The sequence below is a fragment of the Microcebus murinus genome, chromosome 11 (genome assembly GCF_040939455.1).
Source record: "Microcebus murinus isolate Inina chromosome 11, M.murinus_Inina_mat1.0, whole genome shotgun sequence".
In the NCBI taxonomy this organism is placed as follows: domain Eukaryota; kingdom Metazoa; phylum Chordata; class Mammalia; order Primates; family Cheirogaleidae; genus Microcebus; species Microcebus murinus.
Window position 1 is genome coordinate 87,829,161 of NC_134114.1, and position 15,673 is coordinate 87,844,833.

Below are 15,673 nucleotides of genomic sequence, written 5' to 3' on the forward strand. Positions count from 1 at the left end.
TGATTTAGGTGATAAGGCTGAAACTAAAAAGTAGTTCCATGTCTTCAGCCTTATAGTCCTTAGTATACAAGTTTAGTGCCTTAATTGTTTTTAATAGTGTATGCATATTGCTAAATATACATTTATGTATATTACAGGCTCTGTGCTAAATACAGAATCATTTCCGCTAAGCCTGGCAGAATAGGTATTCTTATTGCTATTTGACAATCCAGGAACTAAAGCTCAGTGAAGTACAGTGACTAGGATTCAAACTAGGTGGTCTTTCTGACTCCTTCTTCACACAGTGCCTCTAAAATTTAAAACACATCAGAGACCCTGGTAAGAGCATAGGCTTCTGGGGCCTCACGGCCTGATGAGAATTCTGGCTTTGCCACTTATTGGCTATAAGAACTTTGTCAATTACCCAAACTTGCTGAGCTTCAGATTCCCACTGTTAATGGAAATAATAATACTTTGTAGGATTAGTATAAGAATTAAATTCGCTAATAGAAATAAAGTACTTAGAACAGTACCTGGCACATAGTAATTGATGCATAAGTGTTTGCTATTATTATTTAAATTATTTCTAACTTTGTAGTCTATCTATTTTTTACTTCATCATTTGAAATGATAACCATTACATTTTATAAATGGCCATTGAAAATTCTCAAGAGTGTCTAATCCAATTAAAATGTGTCGAAAATTTAGCAATTGTTTTTTCATTGAAGAAATATGTATTGAAAACCTACTATATGCATATTCTATGTTAGGTACTGGGGATTAAAAAGATATATACATGGCCAGGTGCAGTGGCTCACACTGTATAATCCTAGCACTTTGGGAGGTAGAGGCAGGGAGGATCCTTTGAGACCAGACTGAGCAACATAGTGAGACCCTGTCTCTACAAAAAATAGAAAAATTAGCTGGGCTTGGTGGCTCATACATGTAGTTCTAGCTATTTGGGTGGCTGAGGTAGGAGGATCACTTGAGCCTAGGTGTTTGAGGTTGTATTGAGCTATGACGATGCCACCATACTCTAGCCTGGGCAACAGAGACCCTGTCTCAAAAAAAAATGTAAACACACACACACACACACACACACACACTATCCTTGACCTCAAAGAACACACATTGTTTTAGAAGCCTCCATTGTAAAGCATCATTGTAAGTAGTATCAGAGATCTTCTCACTGTGCTGTAGAGCACTAAAACAGGCAACAGGTGGATAAGAGGGTGGAGGAAATCAGGTAAGGTTTCACAGAGGAGGTGACATTTCAGGAGTCTTAAAGTATGAGTAAGAGGTTGTCAGGAAAAAAAAGAAAGAAATTAATTTCAAATAAATAAAATATATAATAGCATATAGAACATGATCCAGAAATGTTTTCCTAATTGTCCAAGGAAAATCAAAATGTGTTAGTAGCGTTGTTTATTATATATTATGTGTTTGTGTCATATGTGATTTTTTTTAATTCTAAATTTTAAAGTCTAACCTTATTAACATTTAGTTACCTAAACTGAGAAACAATTTTTACTAAATAGAAGTTGTACTGATACATGCTACAACATGAATAAACCTTGAAAACATTATGCTAAATGAATGAAACTGGTCACAAAAGACCACATATGAAATGATTCCATTTAAAATTGATAATGGTTTTCTGAATAGGCAAATCTATAAGGACAAAGTAGATTATTGGTTGCCTGGGGCTGGGAGGAGGGTAGTGGGCATGGGCCAGAAAGGTTGATGGATGATACCTAAAGGGCATGGGGTTTATTTTTGGAGTGATCAATATGTTCCAAACATAATTATGGTGCTGGTTTTGCAACTCTGTGAATATACTAAAAACCATTGAATTATACACTTTAAATGGGTGAATTGTATGGTATGTGAATATTTCCATAAAGCTGTTACAAAAAATAAGCTAAATTCTTCAATGTTATGATTTTCACTAAGTTGAAAATAAAACCCATGCTTCATCCTTTACTCAAGTATCATAGTACAGACTGAACTATCTGCTCCTGTCATGTTGAATTCACATTAGTATGCTAAAGATACTGTATTTCAAACATAAAATGAAAACCTTATTTTTGAGCTCCAGATATACTAAAGATTATAGAAACACATCAACTTGTTTAAACCAATTAATTTTTAGAATATGAATCATTCATTCACTTGATAATTCCAAGAAGATTTTGCAAATAATAGTAAGGTCATTAGGTTACCAGAGAACTAATGTGGATGGAAAAATGAGCTCAGTTTCATCTGTCATATATATATTTTGAACAACACCATTACAGGTTAAAAATTCCCTCTGGACAGTTACTGCCTTAAATTAACCACATACCCTATCAAATTAGTTATTGTACCTGACTATCTTTAGGAATTTGGGTTTATAAGTGTTGGAGTAAAATAGGGTGTTTCTTATTATTATGCTGCAGTTAACAATGGCTTTTCAGCTTAGCATTATTTGATAAATTCAGTGCCCTTCCTAACATGAAGCAAATGCTGAACTTGCCCTTTTTATTTTGCCAAAACATAGCTTCCAATTATCTGATAAGACATGTTAATTTAACTAAATTCTGAAATTAACACTCATTTAAGTGCACATATTGGTCCTCTTTTTCTTGAAGACTGACGTGACAGCACAAGATAGAAAAAAATTAAACAAGCATATGTTTTTAATTACCTTTTTCTTAAACTGTGAATTATATTAGGTTATTTAATTTAGGATGCCAAATACATAGTAGCTCCTCAAAGTACCCTTGTACCATTTAAGTTTCTGCCTATAAATTCAATAAAGTGCTTTTATGAGGAAAAAGAAACCTAAATCTGATTGTTGAGCTCTTAGTCTTTAAAACTACATACCAGAAACATAACAGGATTTCAATTTGATATTTTTAATTTACCCAGAATCCCTCAGCTAGGATATTAACACATGTTTTAAGAAGTTAAGTAATGTAGCTATGCCAAATGATGTTTAAGTAATCAGATAAGTATTTATAATTAGAATAAATTATAATTTCTGGAAAAATATAGCATCACCCATAGTATTCAGTACAAAAAAAAAATCTCCATTTATTTTAACTGTCAGTGCTCATCTTAACATAATTTCTCACTGTTTAAGAAGCTTCATGTACTCATATTCAAAACCTCTTGCTGATTATATTCAGCAACCATAACTAAATGTTTCAATACTGAAGCTGAAAATCATAGTGACATATCAGCACACACATAATAAATTACAGTTAATGAATGCTATAGGAAGTGGATTTTGATTGGCTCCAAGTTTGTGATCTTCTCATGCATAGCACATTGTATTTTTAAGAGGAAAGAAAACATGGTGATGGTATGACTGGCAAACATATTTTTTATCTACACAGGAGCAAAGTAATATCTTAGCCAGAATGAAAAGGGCATATACAGATAACAGGTAAAAGTCCTAACAGCCAAAATAGATAGACCTGATTAAACATTTAGTGAAATAATTCATGCACACTCTTATATAATTTTTATACTTAATAAAAACTTTCTGGCCAAAAAATGGTTTGTTGTCATTTTGACCTTTCTTTGGTCAAGAGTATATTCCTTCCTGTGGCTTATTCATCTTTGTATCGTGAGTACCTTCCTTGCATAGTACCTGATATTCTTTAAGTGCTTATTGGATGACTGAATATTATGGATGACAGAAATGACTAACATTTGCACATACAGGTAGACTTTCATGGTTTATTCAGTCTGTGGTGGGAGCTGAATTTATATCCCTAGTTTTTTGAACAATAATACTTAGTAAAGATAGTCAATAATAGAGACACTAGAATATATTTGCAATTATTTATAATTGTATATGGTTATAGAGAATATTATCTACAGATATTTATTTAGTAAATAATGCCTAATGACTTTTGTTGTATAAATTCATTTAGTAGGACTTGAAATATTTAGACTTTTATCTCAGCCTTTCTATAACTAGAAAGAAAACTTCCTCTTTAAGTACCTTCCATAGTATTTTTAGATTTAACTTGTACAAGAGATTAGGAGTATTTCTTTTACTGGAATATTCTACTTGTTGATCTTCTAGGTGAAAGGATAATTATGTGATTTCTAATTCTGATATCCAATTTAACTTTAAAAGCTAAGCAATGTCAATTTGGTTTTAATTCTTATATAGTTTATAACTGTATTATTTACAGACTCTTTCTGTTTGGATAATTTATAAAGAGGTTAATGCATTTATTTCTTGAAAAATGTATATGTGTTCCTAAGTCCTAACATATTGGGAATACAGACACTATTTGAAGTGTCAGCTTTCATCAAGTCAGACCTTTCTAAAGACTTTACCAAATTCTATTTCCATGGGAATTTTGCTAAAGGATACGTGTAACATTATCTAGGTGCTCATAGATAGTCCCTAAAGTTAAATAGTGGTGTGAATTTTCCCGGCAACTCAGAATACATGTGTGATCTCTAGTCAGCAAATAGCTACTTGGCTCTATTTAAAATTTTTAAGCCCAGTTAGCCACTTGGGATCCATCTCAAATGATTGGCTCTTTCACATTCATGTTTGTTCATAGTTTGTAGTTCTTTGTGTATTCTGAATATAAATCTGTGGCTAACATTTTCATTGTCTTAATGGTGTGTTTTGATGAATGGAAGTTCTGAATTTTAATATATTCTAATTTTTGGATTGTCTTTATATAATTTTTATGTATTTTTTACAAAGTCTTCCTATATCCCCAGGTTATGAAGATATTCATTTATATAATATTTTCTTTTTAGAAGTTTCTTTGTTTTACTTTTCCCATTTAGAACTATAATCCATCTGGAAATAGGAGACCATATAAGCAAAAACAGAGGCAGGAAAGTGTGGAATCTTTGAGAGACTATGAATGCACCAGTTTGGTTGGAACAGAGATTTTGGTGGGTCTGTGGGAAGTAAAACCAGAAAGTTAGATTAGGGAAGATTGTGTAAAACCAAGAAGACTAAGAAAAATGTTATCCTGCCTTATTCTCAAGTGAGTAAGTGTCATTTGCAGTAGCCTCCAAAACATATTGCATATGGATACTTTTGTCTCAGGGGGACCATGCAGTAGGGTGAATGACTCAGTGCAAATTTACCACCTCTCCTACAAAAACAACCACCATTCTCTACCCACAACAAAAACAGTAACCAAAAACACACACACACAAAAAAAAACCCTACCTTATTTGCTAACTTCATCTTTATGTTTAAAAACTTTATTTGTGTTGAAAGAATATGTATATTTATCAATATCTTGGCCTATCTATTAATAGCTATCACCAAATGACAACTTTTAAACCAAATTTGATAAATGTTTTTTATTAGTTATCTTGGATAATAGCAGGATCCATTGATACTACTGTTAAACTTTAAATAAGCAACAAAAAGTCTTCCCAGAAATAGTTTATATCACTTATTCAGTCATTTCTTCAGAAAACTCTTAGAATTATCAACAAAATCAATTTCTTTAAAATCTTATAACTTAAAATCCAGTTTTGCATTATATAAAAATATCCTTTGTATCTGATTTCTGGAAGAATGGGGATGTAATATAAACCTTTTTCTGAAAACACTTGAATATTTTTAAAAAGGTACAGTACTTTCTAAGTACATACTTATTTTGGTTTAATTCAAGTTTAAGATAGTTTTGCTATGTGATTGACAAGATGAGGATGCATTTTCATTACTTACGACTGTAGTTTTATGCTGTTAGGATATTTCTCTTCTTATTCAATATGATATAAAATGTATTTTATTATCCAGACTATCTTTCTGACTCTGGTGGAAAAAAATAGGACCAAATAGTCAAGTCCCATTAAATCTACTATCAAATTCAGCCTATAAAACTACTTTAACCAGGATTTCCTACATTTTCCTCCACATAGTCTGTTGATAGAGCTGCTACTGATAGCTAAGATGACAGGTTTGAATTTCAATTTATTTTCTACTGTTCTTCCCTTAACAAAGATACTAATGAACCATAAGTTGGCTCAAAGGCCAGAAGTATAAGAAGTTAAGGAAGAGCTATATTAGAACCTAGACAAGAGAAGCACCTCTGAAATACTAATACTTGAACTCTCATTGAACTTAATGCTTTTCATACATTTTGTTGCCACTGATTTGTGTCCAGATATTAAACTGAAGAGAAGTTGTTTGAAAACATATTTTTTTTTTTTTTTTTAAGACAGGCCATGCTCTATTGCCTAGGCTAGAGTGCAATGGTATCACTGCAACTTCAAATTCCTGAGCTCAAACCATCCTCTTACCTCAGCCTTCCCAAGTAACTGGAACTACAAGTGCATGCCACCATGCCTGGCTGAGTTTTTTATTTTGTGGAGCAATGGGATCTCATGATGTTGCTTAGGCTGGTCTCCAACTCCTGGCCTCAAGGGATACTCCCACCTCAGCCTCTCAGAATGCTGGGGTTACAGGCATGAACTACCACACACAGCCAAAAACATATTTCTTAATGGATAAATAAATCCTTCCATACATTTTATGAAGAGTAAAAAAATGAAGTTAGACAGTTGATTCTGGTTTTATAAGCAAATTTGTGACTTCCTAATTATAATCTTAAGGAAAGCTGAGTGTGTTTTCCTCCTAGAAATGCAGTGGCTCCCCAGAATAACTTTTGTTTTTATATTCTTTGTTTTAATTATTTTAAGAGACAGAGTGTTACTCTGTTGCTCAGGCTGGCCTGACAAAATCATAGCTCCTTGCAGCCTCAAACTCCTGGGCTTAAATGATCCTCACACCTCTGCCACCCAAATAACTGGGACTACAGGCATGTTCCACCACACCCAGCCCCTGAAGAGCTTTTGATCAGACCTACTCCTAATATTTGTAGGTCCTGAAGCAAGAATAAAAATGGACGTCACATATCATATGTCTAAATTTCAAAGTCATAAAATAAAGCTACCAAACTCTTAATTAAAATATGTTCTATACTTCTTACTTAATAAGATGTCTTCATAATGTCCTGGAAAGCCAAGTTTAAATTGAAAATTTTTGGACTCTGTGGTCGGAACATGACAATGTAGGGAGCTGGGCCCTGAGCAGCCACTCTTTCCTTTTTATTCCATGTGTCTGAGGTCCTTATTCCCCTACAAAACAGCTGCCCAAGGGGTGGCCCTGGGCCATACTCTGAGAAATCATAGATTCTCAAATTCTGAGTATATACTATTTACATCTAGATGTAAAACACTTACCACTCTGAAATTCCCCATGGTCTTCTCTAAGTCATTGTGGGTTGAATGGGAAATGACAATGATAATACTAATGATTATGCCAGACATAAGTCAAATTTTATGTCTATCCACATATATAAATATACATACACATGCACACACATGTAGACTTTGTTAGCTACTATTATTTTTATTGTGATAAAAATCATAGAACATAAAATTTAGCCATCTTAACCATTTTTAAGTGTACAGTTCAGGGGGTTAAGTGTATTCACATTGGTATGAGACAGATAAGCAAAACTTTTTCATCTTGTAAATCTGAAAACTCTATACCCATTAAACAACAATGCCCCTCCCCTTCCCCCATCCTTGATAATCACCATTTATACTTTCTGCTTTATAAACTTGAGTACTTTAGATCTTCATATAAGTGGACTCATATACAGTATTTGTCTTTTTGTGACTGGCTTATTTCAATTTCATAATGTCCTCAAGGTTTGCTCCTGAGACAAGATTTTCTTCAAGACTGAATAATATTCTGTTGTATGTATATACATTTTATCTATCCATTCATACATCAGTGTACACTTGGGTTGCTTTCACATTTTAGCTTTTATGAATAATGCTGTTATGAATATGGGTGTACCAATATCTCTTTCAGACCCTATTTTCAGCTCTTTTGGATATACACTTAGAAGAGGGATTGGTAGATAGCATATTAATTCTGTTTTTAATTTTTGAGTAACTTCTATACTGTTTTCCATAGCATTTGTACCATTTTACAGTCTCACCAACAGTGCACAAGAGTTGCAGTTTCTCCACATCCTCACCAATATTTATTATTTTCTAAGTTTTTTGATAGTAGCCATTCTAATGGGTGTGAGGTAACATGTCATCACATTTTTGATTTGCATTTCTCCTATGATTAATGATGTTGAACATCTTTTTCATATATATGTTGGCCATTTTTATATCATTTTGGAGAAATGTCTGTTTGAGTCCTTTTTTTCATTTTTTAATCAGTTTACTTGATTTTTTGTTGTTGAGTTGTAGGAGTTCTTTATATATTCTGGATATTAACCCCTTATCAGATATATGATTTGCAAGTATTTTCTCCCATTTACTCCGTTTATTGTGTTCTTTGATACACAAAAGTTTTTAAGTTTGATATAGTCCAATTTGTCTGTTTTTGCTTTTGATGCTTATATGTGTATAGGATAAGTGTTCAACTTCATTCACTTGCATGTGGATATCCAGTTGTTCCAACATCATTTTTTGAAGAGACTGTTTTTTTCTCAATTGAGTTGTCTTGGCACCCTTGTTAAAGATTATTTCACCGTATATATGAGGGTTTATTTCTGGAATCTGTATTCTGTTCCATTCATCTGTCTTTATGGCAGTGCCATATTGTTTTGGTTCCAGTAGGTTTATAACATGTTTTGAAATCAGGAAATAACATCCAATTAATTTATTTATTTATTTTGCTATTCAGAGTCCCTGGAGATTCCATATGAATTTTTTTATTTCTGCAAAAAATGCCATTGGAACTTTGATAGGGATTGCATTGAATTGGTAGATCACTTTGTGGATAGTATGGACATCTTAACAATATTAAGCCTTCCAATTCATGAACATAGGGTGTCTTCCTATTTATTTGCATCATTTTTAATTTCACCAATATTTTTGTAGTTTTCAGTGTACAAGTTTTTCATCTCTTTGGTTAGCTTTATTCCTAAGTATTTTATTTTCTCTGATGCTATTGTAAATGGAATTTTTTTAAACTTCCTTTTCAGGTTGTTCACTGTTACTATATAGAAATATTTTTATTGTGTTGATTTTATATTGTGAAACTTTGCTGATTTTGTTTATTAGTTCTAGCTAACAGTTTTTCATTGTTGTTGTTGAACCTTTAGGTTTCTCTACATATGCAATTATCATCTGTCAACAGAGATTATTTTACTTCTTCCTTTCCAATTTGCATGCATTTTATTTCTTTTTCTAACCTAATTGCTCTGGTTAGGAATTTCATTATTATGTTGGAAAAAAGTTTTGAGAGTGGGCATCCTTGCCTTGTTCCTCATCTTTGAGGAAAAGCTTTCAGTCTTTTACTATTGAATATGATTTTAGCTGTGGGCTATTCACAAATGGGTTTTCTTAATATTATATTGATGTAGATTCCTTCTATATCTAGTCGTTCAGTGTTTTTATCATGAAAGGGTGTTGAATTTTGTCAAATGCTTTTCTGTATCAATTGAGATGATATGTATTTTTTCCTTTAGTCTGTTAATGTGGTATATTACACTGATCAATTTTCATATGTTGAACCATTCTTGCATTCCAGGAATAAATACCACTTTGTCCTAGTGTACTGCAATTCTTTTAATATGCTATTGAATTAGGTTTGCTGTTATTTTGTTGAAGATTTTTACATGAATACTTACCTTGGATATTTCTCTGTAATTTTTTTCTAGTGCCTATGTCTGGCTTTGGAACCAGGGTAATGCTGGCCTCAGAATGAGCTTGAAAGTGTTTATTATTTTCAACTTTTTGGAAGAATTTCAGGAGGATTTTTATTAATTCTTTTTTTAAATGTTTGCTAGAATTCTCCAGTGAAGCCATCTCTTTCTGGGCTTTTCTTTTTTGAGAGGTTTTTGATTACTTATTCAATATCATTATTCATTATTGGTCTGTTCAGATTTTCTCTTCATGATTTAGTCTTGGTAGGTTCTTTTTAGGAATTTACCTGTTTCTTCTGGGTTATCCCATTGTTAGCATACATACATTTGGTCACAGAATTCTTTTATAATACTTTTTATTTTTGTTGCATCAGTTGTAATGTCTAATCTTTCATTTTTGATGTTAGTTATTTGAATTTTCTTTTGTTTTCTTAGTTAATCTAAGTAAATGTTTGCCAATTTTGTTGATCTTTTCAAAAAACTGACTCTTATTTTGTTTCTATTTTTCTATTCTCTGTTTTATTTATCTCTGTTCTAATTTTTATTATTTTCTTCCTTCTGCACACATTGGGCCTAGTTTGTTCTTATTTGCTGGTTTCTTAAGGTGTCAAGTTAGATTTTTAACTTGAGATTTTTTTAATTATACATTTACAGCCATAAATTTACTCCTTTAGCAGAATTTCACTGTATCCCAAAAGTTTTTGTATGTTATGTTTTTATTTTCTTATATCCCAAGATATTTTTCAGTTTCCCTTGTGAGTTCTTCTTTGACCCATTGGTTGTTTAAGAATGTGTTTAATTTCCACATATTTCTGAATTTTCCAGTTTTCCTTGATTTCTAGTTCCATTCCATTGTGATCAGAAAAGATACTTTGTGTGACTTCAGTCTTCATGCACACAATGGGTGGAGAAGCAATATGGCGCCCACTGTCTTGGCTTGTGTCTGTGGTGATGGGGAGTGACCCTGAGGGGGCTGGCAACACTGGCAACCTAGTGCTTTGTTTTTAAGAAGCTCCCAATTCACTGGTGGCAGCAGCCTTTAGGGTCGTGAGGGTAGAGAAGGTCTCCAGCAGCTCAAGAGCCTGCTGACTATCACAAGCACTACATGTACTCACCAGCAAATTGGTATTAACGGATCAACACTTAAGTGGACATATAGGAATAACATTTATCGGGTGTCAGGCGGGTGGGAGGGGGAGGGGGGACATGGGCAATATACGTAACCTTAACATTTTTACCCCCAAAATATGCTGAAATAAAAAAAAAAAAAAGAAGAAGAAGTATGAGGGAAGGAAGAACAAAACCCCCACCTACCCTTTCCACTGTGGAACTGCAGCTTTAACATGCCCTCCCCTCTGTTGTCAGTGCCTTCCAAACTCTGGTGAAGGTCCTGTGCGTGCTCCTGTTCAAGTGAGACAGAAACCAGTTCCTTTAATAGTCCCTAGACAAGCCAGAATGTTGGGTTCTTTTGAATGTTGGAATATAATGTTCCCTCTTTTGTTTCTATTCTGAGGGAGGAGCTCTGGTATGGCGGAGGTTTTCCACCTGGTTGCTCTGCCATTCCACTGTGCCACACAGGATCACACATGGGTGCACCAGACACTATGATATTTCTCCCCTTTTGCTGGAATCCCTTCTTGGTTTTACAATGGCCTGCATGCTTCAGCTTCCCAGTGGTTCTCTAGAATTCTCACAGAGGCATTCTGGTCCATATCCTGTTAACTTGGTGTCTTTGTAGGGGAAGTATGACCTGTACCTTCCTCGTCTACCACTATAGCTATCATTATTTTAAGAAGTGTGTTTTGAAAGTTACATTCTTCCTCTTTCCTTCATGTAACATTTTAGGAAATACCATCTTGAAACAAAGAAAATCAAAATACAGAAAACAAGACTGGGATTTGACTGCTACTTCTAGGGGTACATCAGATGAGTTCTTTACATACTGATTGCCTCTTTTTTGCACAGAGGTGAGAGTAGTGAACTTGCCTTGCTTTTCTTAGAACTTGGGGCTAAACCTACGCATATTATCCCTCTTTAACTGCTTGGAGGACATATAGTAGTGCTAGATGCTGCTGATTAAACCTTTGGAGGTTTAATGATATGTGCCAATTAGCCAATGAATGTTAATGCAATTTTAAAACTTCATAATTTTATATCATTCTGAGGTAGGAAATTGGCAGGCATTGCTTCACTTACTCAGGAAGTTTCAAACCACCCTGATGGATATAGGATGTAAATTAGGAAGCTTTAAACTACCCTGATCAAACTAAGATGGGGGACAGAACAAGTTCCAACCATTTAGAATCAAGATGGTAGAGGAATCAAGCACTTCTTGACCTTGTATCTTCATTATCCCCTCATTACCATAAAACTTTCTAAGGAAACCTCTCACTCCCATCATGTACCTCACACCATCACATTTCTGGATTGACCATATTTAGTCAAAAGGAGGGTGTCACCCTAATTCTAGGAAAACACTGCCCCTTTCTGAGAAATAACATGAGTATTCCTCCCCTTGTTTAGCCTATAATTAAGCTGTTGCTCAAATAGAGGGGCTAAAGGAAACATGGTGGCTGTTCTCCTCCACAGGCAGAACTAGTCTCTACTGTGCCTGTGGAGTAGATTTTCGATACCTCCTAAATAAAACTCGCTTTCACTTTACACTGTCGTCTTGCTCCTGAATTCTTTCTTGCACAAAGTCAAGGACCCACTTGGACTTCAAGTGATTCCCAGCATTGGGAATTACTTTCCTGTGACAATAGTTCGTAACGGAAGAGGCTTTAAACCAGATATACTTCATCATTCATTTTAAAGCTTAAGTATTTAGATAGGTGACTGAGAGGAAAAAAAGAAGTGTGAGATTTGATGCCTTAGCTTCATGAAGAGGGAGGTGCTATTTCTGAGCATAGCCCCATTGACTCTCCTGGAGTTAGCTGGAGATAACTTGGTGTGGAAATGTTGGCTTTGTGAAAAGAAATGGAAATCATTAAAACAGATAAAACAAACCAAAAGAGTGAACATAGAATCTGGGAACTAGAATTAGTAAGTTAGAAATGATCACAAATAATGAAGTGCATGAATCAATGACTATTTGAAGCAATTTTTCACTTCTTCTGTTCATGATGCCCATTTTATGTCATGCGAGCACAGCGGTGAGATCAAGGCGGGTAGCACATTATTGGCATTCTTTCCTCATTAACTTTCACTTCTCCAAAGGACCTTGAATAAAATTAACACATGTGAACAATCTTTAGCAACTAGTTTGAATTGTTTCCTCAGTGTACAGAATCAACCAGAAGCAGATAGGGTTGAGTTGGGCTGTGTTTACTTTCATGTCACACTTCACTACGTCATCACACATACATACACACACAATATTATTTGGCATCTGTAGCACCCGTAAAGGTTTCTCTAATGTCTGTGAGATGAAAGGAAAGAGAGTGTTTAAGTCCCAGCTTTGAAACTGTTGTGTTAATTGTCAACTTTTGCTGAGTCTGTACCTTAAAGAAGGTAACAATCTCAGCATGTTAAGATCATAACTGCTAGATTAGTGCTTGGAGGCAGTAGCTGTGCTGATGTGAGGCATTAATGGCTGCACAAGTTCAGTCAGATATGCTGTCTCCAGTGTCTTGTGGAATGGTATTTACTAGATTTCAAATGGACTGCTGAGAAAGATGAAATCTAATTTCATATATTATCTCTCTGACTTGAAAAAATAGATAATGAAATTGTTCTCTTGCAGGCATATATTTTATTAACCTTTATAGAATCTACTTAAAGAACAGATGTCCCTGTAGAGTTGAAACCTTTTGCTAAAGTAGAGTGTTATTAAGTGCATTGGTGAGTTCTAGCAATTGTGGGGTTGAGTAGAGCAGGTAAGTATTTTTTTAAAAACCACTCTGGGAATAATATTATGGCATATTCGGAGGCTTGCTGGAGAGGAAAAATGCAATGTAAATTGCATGTAACTAAATTCTCCTTTCTTTGTTTTTCTTCTTTACAGAACCTGGAGAAAGTTCTTGTGGAATTCAGTCACAAGGAGTTGTTTGATTTCTATAACAAGGTCTAATTTTTAAAATAATTTTGTGATATGTGGGTTTTTTCATATTGTTTCCTTCGTTTTATGAATTCTTATTTTTAAATGTCCTATTACAGAGTTCTTTAAACTTCCCTTATAAGCACCTTATGTTTCGCAGTAGGAAGCAATAGCCAAAATGAAGGGAATCTGAAGAACTAAATCAGGAAGAAAATGGAAATGATTTTAATTAGAGCAATAGGACCATTGCTTTAATATAAAGCATTAAGTAGTGAACTATGTCATACCTCGCCACACTGACACTTTATAGATAATGTTAAATACTTTAATTTCTGGGCCCAGATGTGAAGGGAAACATGTCTTTAGGGATTTATCTTTGAGTATACATTATGTTTCCTTCCAAATACTGATTTTGCAATCCAGGAAAATGCACTCTCTCCATACCCCCAACTTTAAAATCTTACCATGTAGTGATAATTTAAAATGAAACAGCTGGGGGTATTTAAAACAGCAGTCTTTAGTAATCCTCTGTCTTTACAAATTTGAAAACTTAAATTTCAAGCATGAATTCTAATATCTTCACATAAAAAGAAAAATATTCTGTGGTATTTTTATTGCTATTTGAATGAATTTAATATGCATAGTTACCAATGCCATTCTTTACTTTCTATTTGCATATTTCTAAACAGCACTTCGTGTGAATCTTGTTCCCTTCACTAACTTTTTTTTTTTTGTCTTTGTAAATAGCTAGAGACCATACAAGCACAGCTGGATTCCCTTACATGATGTGTTCGAAGACTGGTTTTTCCATCACACTCCTGCCACCTCATTATTTTGCATTGAAGATAGATTGCCAGGTTGTGTTTTCTGAAGGATTCAGTGGCTTTCTTTCTGTAAATTATATGGCTTATCACTTCTTAGACAAATAACAGCCAAGGGAGATCACTGTTAACAGTACTGAGGTTCTAATATACTTTCTCTAGTTCTGTGAGCCAACAGCAATTGTTAAGAACGCTTTTGCTTTAAATGGAACAAAAGTGAATACTGTTGCTCTATTGCCTGACCTGCTTATTTTTTACATGCTTGATGACATCTTTATATATCAAGGAGGATCCATGGATACAAAGTATAATGTATACCCTGGCAGAATCCAGAGCTTTCGTTATTACGTGAATAAAATTAAGAAAATAGCCACATGCAATCCAATACATTATGATGTTTTTTTACTTGAATATAATGTGTATGTTTTGCTTGGGAAATAATATAGGAAAGAAATTTAAAATAGAACTAGGAGTATTATATCAATTAATTCCAGTGTGAGCTTCTCTGTTAATTTTAATTTTTTCTCTGAGTTTAATGATTTATTAACAGTCCATGTTTGTATGTGTTTTTCTTTGTACTTCAAATTAATAATGATTCACTTCATAGGATGGGAGATAGATTCAAATCATGAATAAAAATAATTATAATGAGTTCTAAATGGGCATCCTTATTCAAATCTAGTAACTTTTACATTTTCTTTCTGTAAATGTTAATTGATTTCAGTCAATAAAGTTTGGTATTTTAGGATTAGTTGGACTAAAATGTGCAGTATTTTTTATTTCATGTATTTCATAGATTTTATGCTAATAATGTGTATAAATGTGAGTATGGTTGCCTATAAAAAAATCAGTTGAATTTTTTTATAAATGAAATATCTATGTTCTATTGTTTCCAGAGAGAGAGTGAGAGATTGATTCACACATGACTTTCTCCACATGAAGGAATTTTATTTTAGAAATATTTTATAGTTAAATAAAACCATTGAAATTGAAGCACATTTCTCATTTGAGGTAATACCAGTGTTAAATCTCTCTCAAATAAATGTTCAATATATGAAATTTATGCCATACTTGTTTATATGTGCATTTGTATGTTGTTTCTTAAAAGAATTGAGAGTTTGGGCTATCTCAGAAAGCAAATATTAAATTTTTTTGTGCATAATTGGTTGATTTAA

At 33.6% G+C, this 15,673-nt stretch overlaps 1 protein-coding gene across 1 annotated transcript in view; it reads left to right on the forward strand.

Moving 5' to 3' along the window:
* The window catches only part of COMMD10 (COMM domain containing 10), a 157,478-nt gene extending 142,232 nt beyond the window's left edge, over window positions 1–15,246 (forward strand). The window contains exons 6-7 of the mRNA XM_012763697.2: window positions 13,645–13,704; window positions 14,425–15,246. Coding sequence (XP_012619151.2) covers window positions 13,645–13,704; window positions 14,425–14,463 — 99 coding nt within the window. The 3' untranslated portion in view covers window positions 14,464–15,246. The remainder of the gene's footprint in view (window positions 1–13,644; window positions 13,705–14,424) is intronic.
* The last annotated feature ends 427 nt before the right edge of the window (window positions 15,247–15,673 follow it).